This window comes from Taudactylus pleione, unplaced genomic scaffold (assembly GCF_031769625.1).
Source record: "Taudactylus pleione unplaced genomic scaffold, aTauple2 ptg002716l, whole genome shotgun sequence".
Classification (NCBI taxonomy): domain Eukaryota; kingdom Metazoa; phylum Chordata; class Amphibia; order Anura; family Myobatrachidae; genus Taudactylus; species Taudactylus pleione.
In genome coordinates, this window is record NW_028287092.1 from 89,585 (window position 1) to 106,201 (window position 16,617).

Genomic DNA, 16,617 nt, shown 5'->3' on the forward strand with positions numbered 1-16,617 from the left:
TGTCACTACAATACACATTATCACAGGCTCACAGGCCTGGTATATATATGTCACTACAATACACATTACCACAGGCTCACAGGCCTGGTATATATATGTCACTACAATACACATTACCACAGGCTCACAGGCCTGGTATATATATGTCACTCCAATACACATTACCACAGGCTCACAGGCCTGGTATATATATATCACTACAATACACATTACCACAGGCTCACAGGCCTGGTATATATGTCACTACAATACACATTACCACAGGCTCACAGGCCTGGTATATATATGTCACTACAATACACATTACCACAGGCTCACAGGCCTGGTATATATGTCACTACAATACACATTACCACAGGCTCACAGGCCTGGTATATATGTCACTACAATACACATTACCACAGGCTCACAGGCCTGGTATATATGTCACTACAATACACATTACCACAGGCCTGGTATATATGTCACTACAATACACATTACCACAGGCTCACAGACCTGGTATATATATATGTCACTACAATACACATTACCACAGGGGATAAGTCCGCCCTGTGTTCCTTCTAGCCAGTCATGCTATCTCACACACCTCCCAGAAACAGTTGCTTTGCCTAAAGCACATATTGAGTTAGCACATACCGTCTCTGAAAAGGTAAATATAATGCAAATTGTCACTGGCATTCGCCTTTTCACATGTCTATGACTATACCAGTTTTGGTTTTCTGAGTCTTAGTACCTTCTAAGTTCTTACATACTATAGAAGCTTCTTACACACAATCACATTGCTTTCCCCAAACTTGCTGGGTATTGTACATAGGGACCCATCAGAGACCTCTGCATGGCATTCAGTGAACGTGCTGTAAACGAAGGTTTGGTCACTACGTCAGGATAAGTATCCTGTCACTAGGAGGTGAGAATGTCTCTCGTGCCAATTCATTCTAAATGTTACAGCCGTCTAAATCAAAATAACATAAATCTATAGCCCATGTACTTACAAGGAATGTATAAGTGCATTTCCACAACTGCACACAACACATTGAATATAACATGTTCAAACACATTATATACTGTATACATTCGTAGTTCGTGGCACACTGCGTCTAAAGGTCCTTTTAAATATGGTACCGTGGCATGAGGGTTATTCCTACCGTGGCAGCTATTTTAATCACGTGTGGTCGGGCTCCGGCCACAGCTCTATATGGTCAAAGTTTCACGTACTATAGAATCTGTTCTAAATATGTTGTGTTAATGAGTCTTGTACCCTATATATAGCTATATACCCTTTATCTCATTCTCCTGGGTCTGTCTGACCTCGGGTTTGATGCAGTGTAACCGTACAGGTGCAGTAAGCGCCATGTATAACGTTACACTGCTGTAAGTACAGTACACAATACTCGGGATCCCGGCACAGGTGTAATGCAGTGTAACCGTACAGGTGCAGTAAGCGCCATGTATAACGTTACAGTGCTGTAAGTACAGTACACACTACTCGGGATCCCGGCACAGGTGTGATACAGTGTAACCGTACAGGTGCAGTAAGCGCAATGTATAACGTTACAGTGCTGTAAGTACAGTACACAATACTCGGGATCCCGGCACAGGTGTAATGCAGTGTAACCGTACAGGTGCAGTAAGCGCAATGTATAACGTTACAGTGCTGTAAGTACAGTACACACTACTCGGGATCCCGGCACGGGTGTAATGCAGTGTAACCGTACAGGTGCAGTAAGCGCAATGTATAACGTTACAGTGCTGTAAGTACAGTACACAATACTCGGGATCCCGGCACAGGTGTAATGCAGTGTAACCGTACAGGTGCAGTAAGCGCAATGTATAACGTTACAGTGCTGTAAGTACAGTACACATTACTCGGGATCCCGGCACAGGTGTGATACAGTGTAACCGTACAGGTGCAGTAAGCGCCATGTATAACGTTACAGTGCTGTAAGTACAGTACACAATACTCGGGATCCCGGCACAGGTGTAATGCAGTGTAACCGTACAGGTGCAGTAAGCGCAATGTATAACGTTACAGTGCTGTAAGTACAGTACACATTACTCGGGATCCCGGCATAGTGAGTACTGACCGTTCTGCAGCTACCAGTGTTTATGGCTCTCAGCACAGTGATATTAGATCTATATAATGGGCTGCAATAGTCTGATAACAGATCAGCTAATACCTCACACTTTCCTTTTACTAGAAGATATACACAGTGAGAGCCAGCGCTAACTGTTTTTGTATACAGCTGCTGCAGAACCTCTTGACTAGTGAGCGAAGCTCAAAGCATCATTCTACTTACTGGGAAAAGTGATGGACATTTATGTCTTTTTTTTTGTTTTTTGTTTTTGTTTAATACATAACTCAGTGACTAGAAGTGAATGGTGCCCGTAGTCACTGCTCCATGGTACGATGTCTGACGTCTCCGTCTAATTCTTTTCCTGTGCAGTTCCTGCTGTACTGTGAGGGGACACGTTTCACTGAAACGAAGCATAAAATCAGTATGGAGGTTGCAGATAAAAAAGGGCTGGCTCGTCTGAAACATCATCTCCTGCCGCGGACCCGGGGATTTACTACTGCCGTCCAGTGTCTCCGAGGGACAGGTAACCACAGTCTTCCATCTGATTCTCTGTCCTTTGTTTGTGCCACAAATGCTGATAGTACATTTATTATATTATTCTGACCCCTCACTGCCATTGGGCTCGTAATGGATTACCCAGACCGCCCCCCCCCCCCCTCCCGGGGCTCGTAATGGATTACCCAGCCCCCCCTCCCTCCCAGGGCCCAGGGCTCGTAATGGATTATCCAGCCCCCCCTGCTCTCCCGGGGTTCGTAATAGGTTACCCAGCCCCCCCGCTCTCCCAGGGAATGTAATGGGTTACCCAGCCCCCCCGCTCTCCCAGGGAATGTAATGGGTTACCCAGCCCCCCCCGCTCTACCAGGACTCGTAATAGGTTACCCAGCCCCCCCGCTTTGCCAGAGAATGTAATAGCTTACCCAGTCCCCCCCGCTCTCCCAGGACTTGTAATAGGTTACCCAGTCCCCCCCGCTCTCCCAGGACTTGTAATAGGTTACCCAGTCCCCCCGCTCTCCCAGGACTTGTAATAGGTTACCCAGTCCCCCCCGCTCTCCCAGGACTTGTAATAGGTTACCCAGTCCCCCCCGCTCTCCCAGGACTTGTAATAGGTTACCCAGTCCCCCCCGCTCTCCCAGGACTTGTAATAGGTTACCCAGTCCCCCCCGCTCTCCCAGGACTTGTAATAGGTTACCCAGTCCCCCGCTCTCCCGGGGCTCGTAATAGGTTACCCAGTCCCCCGATGACCAGTATTATACATGATAGTAATAGAACGTAATCTCCTACCATTCCCGCAGTGCTGGTGCCCATCTGCCAATAATGTATCTGGTGGGAAGTCACCAATCCTGAGTGTGATGATGCCAGCATGACCGTATGATGACCAGTATTATACATGATAATAATAGATGTAATCTCCTCCCATTCCCGCAGTGCTGGTGCCCATCTGCCAATAATGTATCTGGTGGGAAGTCACCAATCCTGAGTGTGATGATGCCAGCATGACCGTATGATGACCAGTATTATACATGATAATAATAGATGTAATCTCCTCCCATTCCCGCAGTGCTGGTGCCCATCTGCCAATAATGTATCTGGTGGGAAGTCACCAATCCTGAGTGTGATGATGCCAGCATGACCGTATGATGACCAGTATTATACATGATAATAATAGATGTAATCTCCTCCCATTCCCGCAGTGCTGGTGCCCATCTGCCAATAATGTATCTGGTGGGAAGTCACCAATCCTGAGTGTGATGATACCAGCATGACCGTATGATGACCAGTATTATACATGATAATAATAGATGTAATCTCCTCCCATTCCCGCAGTGCTGGTGCCCATCTGCCAATAATGTATCTGGTGGGAAGTCACCAATCCTGAGTGTGATGATACCAGCATGACCGTATGATGACCAGTATTATACATGATAATAATAGATGTAATCTCCTCCCATTCCCGCAGTGCTGGTGCCCATCTGCCAATAATGTATCTGGTGGGAAGTCACCAATCCTGAGTGTGGTGATACCAGCATGACCGTATGATGACCAGTATTATACATGATAGTAATAGAACGTGATCTCCTCCCATTCCCGCAGTGCTGGTGCTCATTGGGGGTGTTAGTAAAGGTCCGATCACATCGCCTGTACTCTCACTCACATACTATAATGTCCCCGGATCGATGTTTCAGGAGACACTTGTAGTACACACCGCATCTAAACTCAGTATTTTATTTATTTACTCCTCCATTCCTACAATGAAGCCTCAGCACTATAGGTAATACTGACTATATACACAATACAATGAAGCCTCAGCACTATAGGTAACACTGACTATATACACAATACAATGAAGTCTCAGCACTATAGGTAATACTGACTATATACACAATACAATGAAGCCTCAGCACTATAGGTAACACTGACTATATACACAATACAATGAAGCCTCAGCACTATAGGTAATACTGACTATATACACAATACAATGAAGCCTCAGCACTATAGGTAATACTGACTATATACACAATACAATGAAGCCTCAGCACTATAGGTAACACTGACTATATACACAATACAATGAAGCCTCAGCACTATAGGTAACACTGACTATATACACAATACAATGAAGCCTCAGCACTATAGGTAATACTGACTATATACACAATACAATGAAGCCTCAGCACTATAGGTAACACTGACTATATACACAATACAATGAAGCCTCAGCACTATAGGTAATACTGACTATATACACAATACAATGAAGCCTCAGCACTATAGGTAACACTGACTATATACACAATACAATGAAGCCTCAGCACTATAGGTAATACTGACTATATACACAATACAATGAAGCCTCAGCACTATAGGTAACACTGACTATATACACAATACAATGAAGCCTCAGCACTATAGGTAACACTGACTATATACACAATACAATGAAGCCTCAGCACTATAGGTAATACTGACTATATACACAATACAATGAAGCCTCAGCACTATAGGTAACACTGACTATATACACAATACAATGAAGCCTCAGCACTATAGGTAATACTGACTATATACACAATACAATGAAGCCTCAGCACTATAGGTAATACTGACTATATACACAATACAATGAAGTCTCAGCACTATAGGTAATACTGACTATATACACAATACAATGAAGTCTCAGCACTATAGGTAATACTGACTATATACACAATACAATGAAGCCTCAGCACTATAGGTAATACTGACTATATACACAATACAATGAAGCCTCAGCACTATAGGTAATACTGACTATATACACAATACAATGAAGCCTCAGCACTATAGGTAATACTGACTATATACAGAATACAATGAAGCCTCAGCACTATAGGTAATACTGACTATATACACAATACAATGAAGCCTCAGCACTATAGGTAATACTGACTATATACACAATACAATGAAGCCTCAGCACTATAGGTAACACTGACTATATACACAATACAATGAAGTCTCAGCACTATAGGTAACACTGACTATATACACAATACAATGAAGCCTCAGCACTATAGGTAATACTGACTATATACACAATACAATGAAGCCTCAGCACTATAGGTAATACTGACTATATACACAATACAATGAAGCCTCAGCACTATAGGTAATACTGACTATATACACAATACAATGAAGCCTCAGCACTATAGGTAATACTGACTATATACACAATACAATGAAGCCTCAGCACTATAGGTAATACTGACTATATACACAATACAATGAAGCCTCAGCACTATAGGTAATACTGACTATATACACAATACAATGAAGCCTCAGCACTATAGGTAACACTGACTATATACACAATACAATGAAGCCTCAGCACTATAGGTAATACTGACTATACACACAATACAATGAAGCCTCAGCACTATAGGTAATACTGACTATATACACAATACAATGAAGCCTCAGCACTATAGGTAATACTGACTATATACACAATACAATGAAGCCTCAGCACTATAGGTAACACTGACTATATACACAATACAATGAAGCCTCAGCACTATAGGTAATACTGACTATACACACAATACAATGAAGCCTCAGCACTATAGGTAACACTGACTATATACACAATACAATGAAGCCTCAGCACTATAGGTAATACTGACTATACACACAATACAATGAAGCCTCAGCACTATAGGTAATACTGACTATATACACAATACAATGAAGCCTCAGCACTATAGGTAATACTGACTATATACACAATACAATGAAGCCTCAGCACTATAGGTAATACTGACTATATACACAATACAATGAAGCCTCAGCACTATAGGTAACACTGACTATATACACAATACAATGAAGCCTCAGCACTATAGGTAATACTGACTATATACACAATACAATGAAGCCTCAGCACTATAGGTAATACTGACTATATACACAATACAATGAAGTCTCAGCACTATAGGTAATACTGACTATATACACAATACAATGAAGCCTCAGCACTATAGGTAATACTGACTATATACACAATACAATGAAGCCTCAGCACTATAGGTAATACTGACTATATACACAATACAATGAAGCCTCAGCACTATAGGTAATACTGACTATATACACAATACAATGAAGCCTCAGCACTATAGGTAATACTGACTATATACACAATACAATGAAGCCTCAGCACTATAGGTAACACTGACTATATACACAATACAATGAAGCCTCAGCACTATAGGTAACACTGACTATATACACAATACAATGAAGCCTCAGCACTATAGGTAATACTGACTATACACACAATACAATGAAGCCTCAGCACTATAGGTAATACTGACTATATACACAATACAATGAAGTCTCAGCACTATAGGTAATACTGACTATATACACAATACAATGAAGTCCTCAGCACTATAGGTAATACTGACTATATACACAATACAATGAAGCCTCAGCACTATAGGTAATACTGACTATATACACAATACAATGAAGCCTCAGCACTATAGGTAATACTGACTATATACACAATACAATGAAGCCTCAGCACTATAGGTAACACTGACTATATACACAATACAATGAAGCCTCAGCACTATAGGTAATACTGACTATATACACAATACAATGAAGCCTCAGCACTATAGGTAATACTGACTATATACACAATACAATGAAGCCTCAGCACTATAGGTAATACTGACTATATACACAATACAATGAAGCCTCAGCACTATAGGTAATACTGACTATATACACAATACAATGAAGCCTCAGCACTATAGGTAATACTGACTATATACACAATACAATGAAGCCTCAGCACTATAGGTAACACTGACTATATACACAATACAATGAAGCCTCAGCACTATAGGTAATACTGACTATATACACAATACAATGAAGCCTCAGCACTATAGGTAATACTGACTATATACACAATACAATGAAGCCTCAGCACTATAGGTAATACTGACTATATACACAATACAATGAAGTCTCAGCACTATAGGTAATACTGACTATATACACAATACAATGAAGCCTCAGCACTATAGGTAATACTGACTATATACACAATACAATGAAGCCTCAGCACTATAGGTAATACTGACTATACACAATACAATGAAGCCTCAGCACTATAGGTAATACTGACTATACACACAATACAATGAAGCCTCAGCACTATAGGTAACACTGACTATATACACAATACAATGAAGCCTCAGCACTATAGGTAATACTGACTATATACACAATACAATGAAGCCTCAGCACTATAGGTAACACTGACTATATACACAATACAATGAAGCCTCAGCACTATAGGTAATACTGACTATATACACAATACAATGAAGCCTCAGCACTATAGGTAACACTGACTATATACACAATACAATGAAGCCTCAGCACTATAGGTAATACTGACTATACACACAATACAATGAAGCCTCAGCACTATAGGTAACACTGACTATATACACAATACAATGAAGCCTCAGCACTATAGGTAATACTGACTATATACACAATACAATGAAGCCTCAGCACTATAGGTAATACTGACTATATACACAATACAATGAAGCCTCAGCACTATAGGTAATACTGACTATATACACAATACAATGAAGCCTCAGCACTATAGGTAATACTGACTATATACACAATACAATGAAGCCTCAGCACTATAGGTAACACTGACTATATACACAATACAATGAAGTCTCAGCACTATAGGTAATACTGACTATATACACAATACAATGAAGCCTCAGCACTATAGGTAATACTGACTATATACACAATACAATGAAGTCTCAGCACTATAGGTAATACTGACTATATACACAATACAATGAAGCCTCAGCACTATAGGTAATACTGACTATATACACAATACAATGAAGCCTCAGCACTATAGGTAATACTGACTATATACACAATACAATGAAGCCTCAGCACTATAGGTAATACTGACTATATACACAATACAATGAAGCCTCAGCACTATAGGTAATACTGACTATATACACAATACAATGAAGCCTCAGCACTATAGGTAATACTGACTATATACACAATACAATGAAGCCTCAGCACTATAGGTAATACTGACTATATACACAATACAATGAAGCCTCAGCACTATAGGTAACACTGACTATATACACAATACAATGAAGCCTCAGCACTATAGGTAATACTGACTATATACACAATACAATGAAGCCTCAGCACTATAGGTAATACTGACTATATACACAATACAATGAAGCCTCAGCACTATAGGTAATACTGACTATATACACAATACAATGAAGCCTCAGCACTATAGGTAACACTGACTATATACACAATACAATGAAGCCTCAGCACTATAGGTAATACTGACTATATACACAATACAATGAAGCCTCAGCACTATAGGTAACACTGACTATATACACAATACAATGAAGCCTCAGCACTATAGGTAATACTGACTATATACACAATACAATGAAGCCTCAGCACTATAGGTAATACTGACTATATACACAATACAATGAAGCCTCAGCACTATAGGTAATACTGACTATATACACAATACAATGAAGCCTCAGCACTATAGGTAATACTGACTATATACACAATACAATGAAGCTCAGCACTATAGGTAATACTGACTATATACACAATACAATGAAGCCTCAGCACTATAGGTAATACTGACTATATACACAATACAATGAAGCCTCAGCACTATAGGTAATACTGACTATATACACAATACAATGAAGCCTCAGCACTATAGGTAATACTGACTATATACACAATACAATGAAGCCTCAGCACTATAGGTAATACTGACTATATACACAATACAATGAAGCCTCAGCACTATAGGTAACACTGACTATATACACAATACAATGAAGCCTCAGCACTATAGGTAATACTGACTATATACACAATACAATGAAGCCTCAGCACTATAGGTAATACTGACTATATACACAATACAATGAAGCCTCAGCACTATAGGTAATACTGACTATATACACAATACAATGAAGCCTCAGCACTATAGGTAACACTGACTATATACACAATACAATGAAGCCTCAGCACTATAGGTAATACTGACTATATACACAATACAATGAAGCCTCAGCACTATAGGTAATACTGACTATATACACAATACAATGAAGCCTCAGCACTATAGGTAATACTGACTATATACACAATACAATGAAGCCTCAGCACTATAGGTAATACTGACTATACACACAATACAATGAAGCCTCAGCACTATAGGTAATACTGACTATATACACAATACAATGAAGCCTCAGCACTATAGGTAATACTGACTATATACACAATACAATGAAGCCTCAGCACTATAGGTAACACTGACTATATACACAATACAATGAAGCCTCAGCACTATAGGTAATACTGACTATATACACAATACAATGAAGCCTCAGCACTATAGGTAATACTGACTATATACACAATACAATGAAGCCTCAGCACTATAGGTAATACTGACTATATACACAATACAATGAAGCCTCAGCACTATAGGTAATACTGACTATATACACAATACAATGAAGCCTCAGCACTATAGGTAATACTGACTATATACACAATACAATGAAGCCTCAGCACTATAGGTAATACTGACTATATACACAATACAATGAAGCCTCAGCACTATAGGTAATACTGACTATATACACAATACAATGAAGCCTCAGCACTATAGGTAATACTGACTATATACACAATACAATGAAGCCTCAGCACTATAGGTAATACTGACTATATACACAATACAATGAAGCCTCAGCACTATAGGTAATACTGACTATATACACAATACAATGAAGCCTCAGCACTATAGGTAATACTGACTATATACACAATACAATGAAGCCTCAGCACTATAGGTAACACTGACTATATACACAATACAATGAAGCCTCAGCACTATAGGTAATACTGACTATATACACAATACAATGAAGCCTCAGCACTATAGGTAATACTGACTATATACACAATACAATGAAGCCTCAGCACTATAGGTAATACTGACTATATACACAATACAATGAAGCCTCAGCACTATAGGTAATACTGACTATATACACAATACAATGAAGCCTCAGCACTATAGGTAATACTGACTATATACACAATACAATGAAGCCTCAGCACTATAGGTAATACTGACTATATACACAATACAATGAAGCCTCAGCACTATAGGTAATACTGACTATATACACAATACAATGAAGCCTCAGCACTATAGGTAATACTGACTATATACACAATACAATGAAGCCTCAGCACTATAGGTAATACTGACTATATACACAATACAATGAAGCCTCAGCACTATAGGTAATACTGACTATATACACAATACAATGAAGCCTCAGCACTATAGGTAATACTGACTATATACACAATACAATGAAGCCTCAGCACTATAGGTAATACTGACTATATACACAATACAATGAAGCCTCAGCACTATAGGTAATACTGACTATATACACAATACAATGAAGCCTCAGCACTATAGGTAATACTGACTATATACACAATACAATGAAGCCTCAGCACTATAGGTAATACTGACTATATACACAATACAATGAAGCCTCAGCACTATAGGTAATACTGACTATATACACAATACAATGAAGCCTCAGCACTATAGGTAATACTGACTATATACACAATACAATGAAGCCTCAGCACTATAGGTAATACTGACTATATACACAATACAATGAAGCCTCAGCACTATAGGTAATACTGACTATATACACAATACAATGAAGCCTCAGCACTATAGGTAATACTGACTATATACACAATACAATGAAGCCTCAGCACTATAGGTAATACTGACTATATACACAATACAATGAAGCCTCAGCACTATAGGTAATACTGACTATATACACAATACAATGAAGCCTCAGCACTATAGGTAATACTGACTATATACACAATACAATGAAGCCTCAGCACTATAGGTAATACTGACTATATACACAATACAATGAAGCCTCAGCACTATAGGTAATACTGACTATATACACAATACAATGAAGCCTCAGCACTATAGGTAATACTGACTATATACACAATACAATGAAGCCTCAGCACTATAGGTAACACTGACTATATACACAATACAATGAAGCCTCAGCACTATAGGTAATACTGACTATATACACAATACAATGAAGCCTCAGCACTATAGGTAATACTGACTATATACACAATACAATGAAGCCTCAGCACTATAGGTAATACTGACTATATACACAATACAATGAAGCCTCAGCACTATAGGTAATACTGACTATATACACAATACAATGAAGCCTCAGCACTATAGGTAACACTGACTATATACACAATACAATGAAGCCTCAGCACTATAGGTAATACTGACTATATACACAATACAATGAAGCCTCAGCACTATAGGTAATACTGACTATATACACAATACAATGAAGCCTCAGCACTATAGGTAATACTGACTATATACACAATACAATGAAGCCTCAGCACTATAGGTAACACTGACTATATACACAATACAATGAAGCCTCAGCACTATAGGTAATACTGACTATATACACAATACAATGAAGCCTCAGCACTATAGGTAATACTGACTATATACACAATACAATGAAGCCTCAGCACTATAGGTAATACTGACTATATACACAATACAATGAAGCCTCAGCACTATAGGTAATACTGACTATATACACAATACAATGAAGCCTCAGCACTATAGGTAATACTGACTATATACACAATACAATGAAGCCTCAGCACTATAGGTAATACTGACTATATACACAATACAATGAAGCCTCAGCACTATAGGTAATACTGACTATATACACAATACAATGAAGCCTCAGCACTATAGGTAATACTGACTATATACACAATACAATGAAGCCTCAGCACTATAGGTAATACTGACTATATACACAATACAATGAAGCCTCAGCACTATAGGTAATACTGACTATATACACAATACAATGAAGCCTCAGCACTATAGGTAATACTGACTATATACACAATACAATGAAGCCTCAGCACTATAGGTAATACTGACTATATACACAATACAATGAAGCCTCAGCACTATAGGTAATACTGACTATATACACAATACAATGAAGCCTCAGCACTATAGGTAACACTGACTATATACACAATACAATGAAGCCTCAGCACTATAGGTAACACTGACTATATACACAATACAATGAAGCCTCAGCACTATAGGTAATACTGACTATATACACAATACAATGAAGCCTCAGCACTATAGGTAATACTGACTATATACACAATACAATGAAGCCTCAGCACTATAGGTAATACTGACTATATACACAATACAATGAAGCCTCAGCACTATAGGTAATACTGACTATATACACAATACAATGAAGCCTCAGCACTATAGGTAATACTGACTATATACACAATACAATGAAGCCTCAGCACTATAGGTAATACTGACTATATACACAATACAATGAAGCCTCAGCACTATAGGTAATACTGACTATATACACAATACAATGAAGCCTCAGCACTATAGGTAATACTGACTATATACACAATACAATGAAGCCTCAGCACTATAGGTAATACTGACTATATACACAATACAATGAAGCCTCAGCACTATAGGTAATACTGACTATATACACAATACAATGAAGCCTCAGCACTATAGGTAATACTGACTATATACACAATACAATGAAGCCTCAGCACTATAGGTAATACTGACTATATACACAATACAATGAAGCCTCAGCACTATAGGTAATACTGACTATATACACAATACAATGAAGCCTCAGCACTATAGGTAATACTGACTATATACACAATACAATGAAGCCTCAGCACTATAGGTAATACTGACTATATACACAATACAATGAAGCCTCAGCACTATAGGTAATACTGACTATATACACAATACAATGAAGCCTCAGCACTATAGGTAATACTGACTATATACACAATACAATGAAGCCTCAGCACTATAGGTAATACTGACTATATACACAATACAATGAAGCCTCAGCACTATAGGTAATACTGACTATATACACAATACAATGAAGCCTCAGCACTATAGGTAATACTGACTATATACACAATACAATGAAGCCTCAGCACTATAGGTAATACTGACTATATACACAATACAATGAAGCCTCAGCACTATAGGTAATACTGACTATATACACAATACAATGAAGCCTCAGCACTATAGGTAATACTGACTATATACACAATACAATGAAGCCTCAGCACTATAGGTAATACTGACTATATACACAATACAATGAAGCCTCAGCACTATAGGTAATACTGACTATATACACAATACAATGAAGCCTCAGCACTATAGGTAATACTGACTATATACACAATACAATGAAGCCTCAGCACTATAGGTAATACTGACTATATACACAATACAATGAAGCCTCAGCACTATAGGTAATACTGACTATATACACAATACAATGAAGCCTCAGCACTATAGGTAATACTGACTATATACACAATACAATGAAGCCTCAGCACTATAGGTAATACTGACTATATACACAATACAATGAAGCCTCAGCACTATAGGTAACACTGACTATATACACAATACAATGAAGCCTCAGCACTATAGGTAATACTGACTATATACACAATACAATGAAGCCTCAGCACTATAGGTAATACTGACTATATACACAATACAATGAAGCCTCAGCACTATAGGTAATACTGACTATATACACAATACAATGAAGCCTCAGCACTATAGGTAATACTGACTATATACACAATACAATGAAGCCTCAGCACTATAGGTAATACTGACTATATACACAATACAATGAAGCCTCAGCACTATAGGTAACACTGACTATATACACAATACAATGAAGCCTCAGCACTATAGGTAATACTGACTATATACACAATACAATGAAGCCTCAGCACTATAGGTAATACTGACTATATACACAATACAATGAAGCCTCAGCACTATAGGTAATACTGACTATATACACAATACAATGAAGCCTCAGCACTATAGGTAATACTGACTATATACACAATACAATGAAGCCTCAGCACTATAGGTAATACTGACTATATACACAATACAATGAAGCCTCAGCACTATAGGTAATACTGACTATATACACAATACAATGAAGCCTCAGCACTATAGGTAATACTGACTATATACACAATACAATGAAGCCTCAGCACTATAGGTAATACTGACTATATACACAATACAATGAAGCCTCAGCACTATAGGTAATACTGACTATATACACAATACAATGAAGCCTCAGCACTATAGGTAATACTGACTATATACACAATACAATGAAGCCTCAGCACTATAGGTAATACTGACTATATACACAATACAATGAAGCCTCAGCACTATAGGTAATACTGACTATATACACAATACAATGAAGCCTCAGCACTATAGGTAATACTGACTATATACACAATACAATGAAGCCTCAGCACTATAGGTAATACTGACTATATACACAATACAATGAAGCCTCAGCACTATAGGTAACACTGACTATATACACAATACAATGAAGCCTCAGCACTATAGGTAATACTGACTATATACACAATACAATGAAGCCTCAGCACTATAGGTAATACTGACTATATACACAATACAATGAAGCCTCAGCACTATAGGTAATACTGACTATATACACAATACAATGAAGCCTCAGCACTATAGGTAATACTGACTATATACACAATACAATGAAGCCTCAGCACTATAGGTAATACTGACTATATACACAATACAATGAAGCCTCAGCACTATAGGTAATACTGACTATATACACAATACAATGAAGCCTCAGCACTATAGGTAATACTGACTATATACACAATACAATGAAGCCTCAGCACTATAGGTAATACTGACTATATACACAATACAATGAAGCCTCAGCACTATAGGTAATACTGACTATATACACAATACAATGAAGCCTCAGCACTATAGGTAATACTGACTATATACACAATACAATGAAGCCTCAGCACTATAGGTAATACTGACTATATACACAATACAATGAAGCCTCAGCACTATAGGTAATACTGACTATATACACAATACAATGAAGCCTCAGCACTATAGGTAACACTGACTATATACACAATACAATGAAGCCTCAGCACTATAGGTAATACTGACTATATACACAATACAATGAAGCCTCAGCACTATAGGTAACACTGACTATATACACAATACAATGAAGCCTCAGCACTATAGGTAATACTGACTATATACACAATACAATGAAGCCTCAGCACTATAGGTAATACTGACTATATACACAATACAATGAAGCCTCAGCACTATAGGTAATACTGACTATATACACAATACAATGAAGCCTCAGCACTATAGGTAATACTGACTATATACACAATACAATGAAGCCTCAGCACTATAGGTAATACTGACTATATACACAATACAATGAAGCCTCAGCACTATAGGTAATACTGACTATATACACAATACAATGAAGCCTCAGCACTATAGGTAATACTGACTATATACACAATACAATGAAGCCTCAGCACTATAGGTAATACTGACTATATACACAATACAATGAAGCCTCAGCACTATAGGTAATACTGACTATATACACAATACAATGAAGCCTCAGCACTATAGGTAATACTGACTATATACACAATACAATGAAGCCTCAGCACTATAGGTAATACTGACTATATACACAATACAATGAAGCCTCAGCACTATAGGTAATACTGACTATATACACAATACAATGAAGCCTCAGCACTATAGGTAATACTGACTATATACACAATACAATGAAGCCTC

At 38.1% G+C, this 16,617-nt stretch overlaps 1 protein-coding gene across 1 annotated transcript in view; it reads left to right on the top strand.

The window, feature by feature from the left end:
* Nucleotides 1-2,636, top strand: part of LOC148431176 (1-acyl-sn-glycerol-3-phosphate acyltransferase gamma-like) — a gene marked incomplete at its 3' end in the record, with an annotated part of 78,719 nt that extends 76,083 nt beyond the window's left edge. The window contains exon 5 of the mRNA XM_088466240.1: nt 2,448-2,636. Within this exon, the coding sequence (XP_088322366.1) occupies nt 2,448-2,636 (189 nt within the window). The remainder of the gene's footprint in view (nt 1-2,447) is intronic.
* Between the last annotated feature and the right edge of the window lie 13,981 nt (nt 2,637-16,617).